Source organism: Strongyloides ratti, assembly GCF_001040885.1.
Source record: "Strongyloides ratti genome assembly S_ratti_ED321, chromosome : X".
NCBI classification, from domain to species: domain Eukaryota; kingdom Metazoa; phylum Nematoda; class Chromadorea; order Rhabditida; family Strongyloididae; genus Strongyloides; species Strongyloides ratti.
Genome location: NC_037309.1, coordinates 1,336,576 through 1,348,683, shown reverse-complemented (window position 1 = coordinate 1,348,683; position 12,108 = coordinate 1,336,576). Strand labels below are relative to the sequence as shown.

The following is a 12,108-nucleotide window of genomic DNA, read 5'->3' as shown; positions in this document are numbered from 1 at the left end:
ATTTAAAAATATTATGATTCTATACTAAGAATTATAATATATATTATATATCTTTATTATTTATAAAATATTATTTTTATTTTAACAAAAACTTTTAATTAAATCTTTAACATTAAAATGTTTCGCACCACTAATTTCATCCAATGGCTTCATCAATCAGATAACTCATATTTTATTGTAAATAGTCTTCCTCAATAAATATACACCTGTTTTGTCTATCATTTAATTTTTATTTTTCAATCTTTTATATATAATTATATATTTATGTATCCAGCAGAGAGATACCGTTGTCTAGAAATGATGAAATTTTTATTGTTGACCATGAATCTTTTAAATTTTATCTACTTACGTCCATCTGTCTTAAAAAGTCAGTTTATCTATTTATAAATTTATTTATTTACTCTTAACATTAAAATTATAAATTTGTCATTCACAAGAAATGTAATTATAAAGTTTCTTCTTTTTTTTATTTTTATTTATTTATTTACTTTTATTATTTTTTTTTTATTTTGAATCATAAAATATTTACATTTACTTTTAACGGCAATATTAAAAATGAAATATAATTAAAGTATAAAATGATTTGACACTTTATCTAATATATAGAAATAATATTCATAAATAGATAAACATTAAATTGAAAATGTTTTTATCTTAAAATTATTCTTATGTTTATTAGAGTTTATTAAGTGTCATTAAAAGTGTGGTTTAAATAAAAGTAGTTTTATTAACTAAATAATATATTATCATTTATCATTTATCTTTCATAAATCTAAATAAATATTTGGTCCTTTAAATCTCATACTATATATAAATATAAATCATAAGGTTCTGTCAAAATTTTAACAATAAATTTTTAACAATTCACATATATAATTTCATTAGTGTATCATAATATTAATAAAATATTCTATATTCATCTTTTTCATCTAAACTTTATCTATCTTCTTATAGATATTTTGAGAAAACATATATTTATATATATATATATTTTTAATTCACATAATGTTTAGAAACTATATTATTAAAGCTAGATAACTTTTTTCCTTTAGAAAAAAAAAGATATATTTATATATATATATATATATACAAAATATTTAAAAATCAAAAAGCATTGCAATTATGTTCTATATAATAATATAGTCCTATTTTTTTCGATTATCACTATTAATGTTTTATATTTTTTTTATACTTTTTTTTTAATATTTTAAAATATTCTTTATACTTGAAATTATTTTTTTTTGTGTTTTATCTTTTATTTTATTACAAATTTTGATAGATAAATTGAAATAAAAAGTTAATAAACAGAAAATTAAAAATTTTTATAAATGTTTACTTGAAAGAGATATATATTTTTGAGATACATTATTACTTTACGCAATATATTCTATAATAAGATAAAACTTTTTAAATTTATTATTGTTATAAATTGATTTTTTTTTATTTAACAGACTATTTTATATAGTATTTTTCTCAATATAAAATGAATTTTATTTATTTTAAGGACTCTTCTCACTCACAAAAATATTATAATTGTCTTGTATTAAGAATGTCATTGCAGTATACTAGACAACAGTTTAACTATAAAGGGGGCAAAATTTTATTTGTTTAAGTAATAGAAATTCTTATATTTCGGCACTTTTTCTTGAAGTTACTATTTAAATGTTAAAGCCTAATAAATAAATATATAATGTTTACATAAAATCTAAAACAACTTTTTAGAAATTTAACGCGCATTCTATCTTTATAATGATATATTATGATAAAAAATTTAAAATGTATTCCAAAAAAAAAAGTTTAAAAACTTTTTAAAGATGTATTATTTACTTTTAATATATGTTAAGAGAATTTATTTATTTTAATCATTATTAGTTAGTTTAATTTATATTACACATACAAAAATGATAAATAAAAAAAAAATTTTTTTGAAATTAAATCGATTAACGAATGATTACGTAAAATGATTAAATATTTATATATTAATTAAATATAATTTAAAAAATAGAAATATTGCCATAATTACAATTATAATTAAAAAGTACAATAAGATATTTTTAGAAGTAATTATTGTTTATATAAATCCTGTTTTCTATTAAAATTACCTTTATATAAAAAGATGAATAGAGGTAATTAGACAAAATCAACAACTATATTTAAAGATATACTTTTCATAATTTTATAAGAAATAATTTACTAACTGATACTTCCTTTTTTTTAATATAGAATGTTTACTGAAATCTATTTTTCTTTTATATTTAATATCAAAAAAAAATTTTTTTTTTTTACATTTATTATTATTATTTTTTTTTACATTTATTATTATTTTTTTTTTGTATTATATTTGTATCAAAACAAACTTTTTAATAATAAATTATTCTTTTGTTTTTTTTTAATACTATCTTAACATTGAAAAATTCTTATATACATAATTTATTTAATACTGTCTATTGTTTGGAGTTTTTAACAAAAAGAAATCTTTTCTTAACCAGTTTTATATTAAATAACATAAATTATAACTTTATTTCCTATATTTAAAAATGATTAGCTATTTAATTAAAGAGATAAATAAATTTAATGAACTTTAGTAAGGTTTAAACTTTGTCATATAAAAAATGTAAATATTTAATAGATACCAAAAATACACCTCAATTTATTTTAAATAGATTAAATAATTGCGGAAGTAAAATATTTTGTTAAACAAAAAGAAAACTTTTTTAGATGAAAAAAAAAAGTTTTCGCATTGTTATTTATGTCTTTCATGTTATAATAAAAACGAATATGTTAAAAAAAATGATATATTTTATTGAAATCACTCATATACCATATTTATTATTCATGTTATTGAGTAGTATTCTTTTCCTAAAAGATATTGTGTTAAAGGAACAACAATATTTTTTAAAATTACAATGTAAGTGTATATTAAATTATTATAACAATATCGTAATTTTTTTTTAATTTCTATTAATTTATTCTTGATACAATTATTATATAAAATATGTTAAAAAAAATTATTTGTACTACTACTACTACTACTACTATTATTATAATACATTGGTAATATTATTTTTAAAATAAATAATAATAAATAAAATAATTTTTTAAACTTTTTTTCTTATTTTCATATATACTTTTCTAATAATTATATATTTTGACAATATTTCAAAACACGATAACAAATTAAAGTTTTTAACATGTAAAAAGGCGAAAAAATTTTATCGTAAAATTTTTGTTTTTAGAACTAATTTTTTATGCCATAACATATAAATAAATTTTATATGAATTTTTAAATATTTACTTCATGTACACCTTTGTCATAAACTTATTCATTGACAATAATTAATTACATTGTCTCTTTTTTTTTTTTTTTATTCTTTATAATAATTTTTACATTTTTTAAGGTTAATTTTTTTATTTATACTCCCGCGCAAACTTTAACTTTTAACTTTTTAATTATAAAAATTTTACTATTATATAAAATAAAATTTTATAAAATATTTATTTCACATATTTATAATTCTATTAAATATTTTTATATATAAATTTTGGAAATTTCTCCTTCAAGTCATATTATAATCCATGCACATTTTCAACATTAACAGAATACTTAAAAAAAAATTTTTTTTTTACTAGAACAGTTTAATAAAGACAAGTATATGGTTAAATGATTAAATGCGTGTATAAAGTTAAAAGTATATATTTTTAAAAATCTTATTAAAGTACTTTTTGAGAAATAATTTATTAGGACGAATATGTGAATAAAAAAAAAAAAACATTATTCATACAAAAATTTAGTTATTTTTTTCTTTTAGCATTCTCATTAAATACAAAATATATTACAATTTTCTAGCCACTACTTATCTTTTATTTTTTTTTTCTTGAATGATTAACAATAAAAAAAACTAGTTTAGTATAAGATTTTATTGAACGATTAAATTTTATTTTTACCTAACTCAAAAATTTTATTTAACTGTCCATGCAAATATATTAAGTGTATATAAAAATATTTACTATAAATTAATATTTTTTTTTTGTTATACAATTGTAAAACATTATTTATACAATGTACTTTAATTGTTTTTATCTACTTTAAATAAAATTTATTTATTTTATGAGGACATTACTATACTCTTATCTTCAAAATATTTACCACTTTTCATTTGATTATTTACAATACAATCAAATACAATTATTTATTTTTTTTTGTCTAAATTTTGATGATTAATTTAAATTAAATTATATTTTGATATGATTTTGATATTAATAATTTATATTAATGTTATATTAAATCTTTTTTTTTTAATAATATAAGATAATTATAAACATATTTATCTTAGTCGTAAGGAAATATAAAAATATTAATTTTTTGGATAAATATGAGGGTTATAAGATAAATAATATATAACTACAATTAACTATATTCTAAAATTTTCCTCCTTACTAAATAATTTTTCGTTTTATTCTTTTTCTCTCAAAAATTAATAACAATTTGTTACAAACAGTAAATTTGAGATACTAATTTTAAATGATTATTATATTTTATTTATTAACAAATTTTGTTACTACCTTTAATACTTCTTATTCTTTTAACAATGTATCATCATTTTTTATTCTTCAAAATTTGTATAAAGTTATAATTAGTAACATTTTTATTCATCTTGATCTATCTATTTTGTAATAATTCCTACTTCCATAATAATGATTCTTGTATTTCTTGTTTTTTCTACGTTATTACTTTACTTATAATAAAATGATTTAATACACAATTAGTTAGCATTCTACTATTCTGGTCAATCTGAGTCAAAATATACTCTGTTGACCGGTTCAGTTTCAAATAAAATTGTCCTACTAACATACCCGGTTTTAAATACTTATAACCTACACTTCTTATGATTGTTAAGTTAAAACATTGATACCTATTTCAATAAATACAATAAAAGACAGCCATTTAATATTTATTTAGATAAAGCTGCTATCATATATTCCCACATTTTTATACTCCTTCCCAGTATATATTTAAATTTTTTTTTTATTAATTTTTATCTAGTGAAAGTAATTCATCTTTTTTTTTTTAACAAAACAATAATATAAAAAAAAATATATTAAAGACCTGATTTTTATTCTTTTTATGACAACATATGATACGATGATAATATATACAATAATAATATATCATTTTAAAATTTTCTTTTTCAACTTATACAACTTTTTTTTCCAATTATATAAATTAACTTTAAGTAATATGTAGAATTAAAATTTTTATTTAGATGTTAAGGATGACCAATATGTTGTAGTGAGTGGCCTTCTAAAAGTTAATTTTATATAACATAAAGAAATAGCATAGTAATTTAAAATTTTTATCATAATTTTTAATCTTTTTTATCTTAACAAAATTTATTATTTTCTTTCATTACCTCCCATTTGCTTATAAATGTTACAAAAAAAAAAGTTATTCCAACTCATGAGTATATAAATAAATAATTTTTAACAAAAAATCAGATAATAATTTTATTATTAATTTAATAAAAATATTTTATTTTAATGTTAAAAATTTTATAATAATTTTATTTTAATTGTATTTTGAAGATTACTTATTATATATATATTATATTAAAAAAATTTTTTTTTGATTAATTTATGAATAGTTTATTGTTATAATTTAAATTTTTTTTTTTTTAATATAAAATGCAATCGTAAAAATTTTTAGTATCAAATGACATCTTCTGGACAATGTAGCAATATAATACCTTTTTTTTATAACTAATCTGACCATAACTATCAAGATAGTAATGTAGTCGTTAAATTATAATAATATAACCCTGAGATATATTATTTTCTTAGCTTCTTGTATATATATATATTTATATATTATATATAAAATATTATTTTCTTGAGATGTCCTAATATCTTATTACAATTTCATTATTAAAACAAAAATTTACTAAAAATAATATTGATGATATAAAAATTTTTTAATAGCCATTTGTTCTAGTAATATTAAAATAATATTACGATGTTTTTTTTTACTCCAATTTTTTTTTATTCTTCAAAGCAAATGAATAAGACAACCTGAACATTTTAAAGGAATTAACATATATTATTATTCATATTAATAAAGCAATTGAATATAAAATATAAAGAATATTTTTATAATCATTGTATTACTATTTTTATTTTACTAAATTCACTTCTGAAACATATTAAATTTATCTTTTTGAATAATATTTAACTAAAAATATAGTTAAACATTTTCTTTTTATTAAATTGTTTTTTTTTTTATTTAATAATATTAATGTTTTATAATTTCTAAATTAAAAAAGATTGTATAATATGTATGAAAAAAAAAAATTATGCTTATAATTTTTATTTAGATGTCCAAATGATTTCTTAATATTTTCAAATGTTATATACTAGCAATATAATTTCAAGGTTAATATCTTCATACAATTGTCCTTTTTATTTTTTCACATAGAATATATCTCTTTATCCACTTTTAGATGAGATATTTAAATTAAAAATTTGTATACTATTCAAACATTCTCAAATTTATTAATTCATTTATTTAAAAATTTTTCTTATATTTAAGTAAATCATTTTAAAGTTATTCGGTTTTTTTTTTTTTTGTTTTCATAAATAATAAAACTTAGATGAAGTGAAAAAATTTTTCTCAGTTGAGATATGCTTTTCATAACACTTGACTTATTTAAATTATTTAACAATGCAATTTTTATTTTCTTCTTTTTTTTTTTATTTACTTTTTATTTAGATAGTTATGTTATTACTAAATCATTGTTAAATTTTTTAAATAATTATTAACTTTTGTTACTTTTGTATATATTTATTATCTTTAATTATATATATATAAGTTATTATGTATTGTGACCTTTTTTTAATGACATCACCTTTCTAGTACATATATTATATTATATATAAGGAATTAACCTGTCATTTAGAGAAAGAGGGATGCATCATAGAATTGATAGAAATATAGTTCAATAGATGATCGCCATATAGCGATCAATCGTCATATATAGTAACAATTACATTAAATGTATCCAAAAAAGGTTTTTGTGTTAGAGAACAGCAAAAAGAGGTATAGCTATGCCAACTTATATCCCTTATTTGCATATCAAAGTGCTATACTTTTATATTATAAGATATATATGTATATTCTAAGATGAACCTTTTAACTACATTTTACCCCTCACTTTTTCCTTTAAAAACATCTGCCAACAAGATTTTGTTTCTTTTTTTTTTTCATTTAACTTATTATTATTCTATCATATTTTTTTTTCTCAGCTACTTAAAAAATATTTTACATTTTAAAACTGTTGTATTTTATATATATATTAGTTGTTTTTATAATAAAAAAACAGTCTATATCTGTGTTTTATTAAAATATTTTATTTTTACAAAAAAAAATCTTCAAAATTTTTTATTTATATTAAAATGATAATGTTAAGAAAAAAATTTTAATATTTATTTACGTATTTTTTTTATATTAAAAAATGTATCATTTTTTTTTATTAAAATGTAATATTAACTATCCAATTTATTTTAGTTAGCTTTTGCTGCTCATAAGATTATTCTTCAAAAACAAAACACTAACATAAAAAAAAATCTTTATTTTTCTATTTTTTTTTGTATTAAAAGATATAATTTCTGAAACGATGTCATCGGCTTCAACTGCCGCTTCACATGCTAAATATGGATTATCCTCATCTATGAGTGGTCTACCAAATGTTGGAGTACCAAGTATGAAAATATCTGGATTGACAACATTGAATGCAGTTGACGTTATTTGTCACAAATTATCAAAGAGTCCAAGTCAAGAGTCTTTAAGGTCTGTAAAGACTAGAACGTACGTGGTTGTTTTCAATTAAAATTTACCTCTTAAAAATCTTTAATTTTTTTTTTCATATAAATTGAAAAAAAAATTGCACAAACATCTTTTAAACTATCTTATATATTTTATAATGATAGAAATTAAAAAATTATTTACAAATTAAAAAAGATAAACAAAAAACTGTTTTATAAAATGAGATAAAAAAAAATACAATGAGTATATATTAATCGCAGTTATATTTTAAAAATTTCTTTTGAAATTGTAGCTATTTAAGGGTTATTTAAAAAATATACGATTTGATTTTTTTTTCTAAATATTAGTGTTTTACTAAAACGCTTCTTTTTAATTGACTTCGTTAGACCATTAACTTTAATTACATCTTTTTAAATTGACTTGTAAATCCAATATCTAGTGTTATTTATCATCTCATTCGATACTCATTTTTAACTATTTCTTTTAACTTTGTTATAGTAAAAAAATCTTATAATGTTTTTTTTTAACATATCCTTTTAAATATTAAATTTAAATATTTTATCAGTAAGAGAATGTAAATGATGAAGAAAAAAAAATGTATTATATGATAAAGATAGTAAAATTACTATTGTAACGTTTTAATATCAATATTAAATATAATAATTAGATATAAATTATAATATTATATAGTTGAAGGTATTTATAAATATTATATATTTTATCATATTTCTAATTTGAGGATTTTTACATTAATTTTATTAGTATGTTTCTAGTTGAAAGCTATTATAAATGTTTTACAATTACGTTGATTTTAATTAATATTTATTTTTGATGTTAATTATGTAATATTAGATAATACAAATAATATATATATATTTAATACGATTAAAAATTTTTACTCTTTATTGAATATACTTTTCTAGTATAAAAATTTTATTCATCAATATTTGTATCTATAAATATTAAACAAAAAAAAAATAGGGTAATCTTTTAACTATAAGAAATTATTTTTTTTAATACATTAAAAATTTAAATTAATTAAGATGATTTATTAGAATATTAAAAAAAAAACTTATTTTTTTTTTGTTAAAAATTAAGTATAAAAAATTTTAATATACATAATAATGTTTGTTTTTTTTTTGTTATAAGTGTAATATATGTAAATAAAATGAAAGTATACGGTGAAACAATGTTATAGCTACTTTTTAAAATTTTTTTTAATCCATTAAGCATATATTTTTAATGATTGCTTTAAGGAAGGATATTTTTTTATTTACCTTTACTTTATATTTATTATATTTAATTTCTACTTATTATATGTTTATCATTTGTTAGGCCAGAATTTATATATATTTATATATATTTATGTTAACAAGAAGTTTAAAAACGTGGCCTTGTAAAATGACATTTTTTATGTGAATGATTCATTGTCTAAGAATATACATATATATATATATATAAAATGAATACATTTTATTCATAGATAGAAAATATCGTAGAAAAGCTGTATGATATTTTGAAGTACAGCTATATAAGTGGTAACAAATACTTTTAAAACTATATTCATTTTAATAGAATATTATGAGATGTTTAAAAGTGGTATTAAAATTTTAGTTTTCTTCCTTATTATTATTGTCCAATTATTTAAACAATCATAAATTTAACTTATTTATTGTATAAAATTATTAATAGTTTATCTATACTTTAAAAGAAAAATAGTTATATCTATAAAAATAATATAAAAATTTGTTATTTAGCCAATGTATTAAGCTAAAGTTAAAACTTAAATGTAAATAAAAATTAATATTTATACCATTATTTTAAAATATTTAATTTATTTTCTAAGAAATTATATTAAATATAATAATGTCAATAAAAAAATTATTTTTATTTTATTAACTATTATTACCTTTTATAAAAATTTTTATATTATAAAATATACATTTATTCAATATATCTATAAATATATTTTTATTTTTAGAAGCAATTCTTCATCACTAGATTCTAGTGGTAAGATTTGCATGCCAAATCCAAACGTGCCTGTACCAATTATCAATACAGACAATTCCTGCTCGTCAGGTGTGGCGAGCAGTGGAAGTAGTTCATCAGGAATTGTCGAAGGTAAGCGTGGTTACAGACCAGAAGATGCTCTTTTAAGTTTCAAAGATAGAATATCACCATATGAAACAACAGAAATATTCAACTATAATCGTATTTATTATGTTGGATCTCAAGCTAAAAAACGGGGTGGATATACTTCTAGCGTCACTAATAATTATGGATTTGATGATGAAAATGGAGGTTATCACCTTGTTCCTCATGATCACGTCGCCTATCGTTATGAAATACTTAAAGTTATTGGTAAGGGAAGTTTTGGACAAGTTGTTAAAGCATTTGATCATAAATATTCACAATATGTTGCATTAAAAATTGTTAGAAATGAAAGAAGGTTTCATAAACAAGCCGATGAAGAAATAAGAATTCTTGAATTTCTTCGTGATAGAGATGCTGATCATTCAAATAATATTATTCATATGTTGGATAATTTTACATTTCGTAATCATCGTTGTATAACATTTGAATTGTTATACGTTAACTTATATGAATTAATTAAACAAAATAAATTTCAAGGTTTTAGTGTATCACTTGTAAGGAAATTCGCAATCTCAATTCTTCAATGCTTAAAATTATTATCAAAACATGGTCTTATACATTGTGATTTAAAACCTGAAAATATAATGTTAAAAGCTGCTAAACGTTCAGGAATTAAAGTAATTGATTTTGGATCATCATGCTTTGATAATCAAAGGGTATATACATACATTCAATCACGTTTTTATCGTGCTCCAGAAGTTATATTAGGTACAAAATATGGTAAACCAATTGACATGTGGAGTTTTGGTTGTATATTAGCTGAATTATTTACTGGTCATCCATTATTACCAGGAGAAGATGAAGCTGATCAAATTGCTTTAACAATTGAATTATTAGGTATGCCACCACCAAATTTACTTGAAGGAGCTAAAAGAACTAAAAATTTTATAAATTCAAAAGGATTTCCACGATATTGTCGATTAGTTCAATCACCAACAGGAACAATATCAGTAAGACCAGGAGTATCAAAACGTGGTAAAGCAAGAGGTATTCCAGGTTCAAAAGGATTAGCTAATGCTATTAGAGATCCATCAGATACATTATTTGTTGATTTTCTAGCAAGATGCTTAGAATGGGATCCTAATTTAAGAATTACACCAGAACAATGTTTAAAACATCCATTTATAACACGAAAAATTCCAATGGAAACAAAAGAATATTAAAAAAAAAAGAAATATTCAAATTAATAAAAAAAATATTTTCAAAATGTTATTTAACATTTTCAAAATGATGAAGTATCTAGAAAAGGTTAATAATGAATTTTGTAAAAATAAGTATTTAGCTGTGGTAGCTGCAATTCATAAAATTTTTAAATTTACTAACTACATTTTAACCTATAATTACATAAAATAATTAACAATTAAAATTTTATTTTATTAAGTATTGCGCAATATTTTTTTTTCTATATATAAAATTCCAATTTTAATTTTTTTTTATTATTTTAAATATTTTATTATTATTTTCTTTGACTTTAAATAATAATTAAAAAAAAAATTTTTTTTTTTTCAATCTATCATTATATATTATTTGCTTATCTAATAATATATCGAGAAAGAAACAATTTTTAAAGTGTTAATTTTAAAGTGTTAATAACATAAGAAAAAAAAAGTTTTAAATACGTCATTAAAGTCACAATTTAAAGGATATCATATTTTTAAATACTTTTTTTTATTTAGAATAATTTTTATGTATATTAAAATATCATATTCTTTTTATCATTTTTTTAACTATAATTTTTAAATAACCTTGTTAACATTCTTTTCCATTATAATTTAACATTTATATGAAAATTTTAAAATTTTAATATATTTTAAAACTATATGATTAAAAAAAGTATAACTATTTAAAATATAACGCAAATAATTTTTATAAAAAGTTTTCTTTTTTAAAAGAATTTTATATACAATAACATTTCAAGAATAGTATTTTAAAATTTGCACTTAAATAGTTGTAAAACATATTCTAAAACTTATTTAATTTCATGCTTTTATTATTTTTTTTTTAAAGTTTATATATCTTTGAATAAAATAAAAATTTATACTTTATCACAGTAAAAAAAATTTTTTTTACTCACTTTATAAAATAAAATTTGATGATAAAAGAATATTACAAAGACATATAGTAAAAATATAGATATT

General features: G+C 18.1%; 1 protein-coding gene across 1 annotated transcript; it reads left to right on the top strand.

Moving 5' to 3' along the window:
• Window positions 1-7,667: 7,667 nt before the first annotated feature.
• On the top strand, window positions 7,668-11,133 carry SRAE_X000028600 (Protein kinase domain and Serine/threonine-/dual specificity protein kinase, catalytic domain and Protein kinase-like domain-containing protein; the record flags this gene model as incomplete). Its single annotated transcript, XM_024644611.1, has 2 exons — window positions 7,668-7,858; window positions 9,798-11,133. 2 exons carry the CDS (start codon window positions 7,668-7,670, stop codon window positions 11,131-11,133), a joined length of 1,527 nt encoding a protein of 508 aa, XP_024510152.1.
• Window positions 11,134-12,108: the final 975 nt, after the last annotated feature.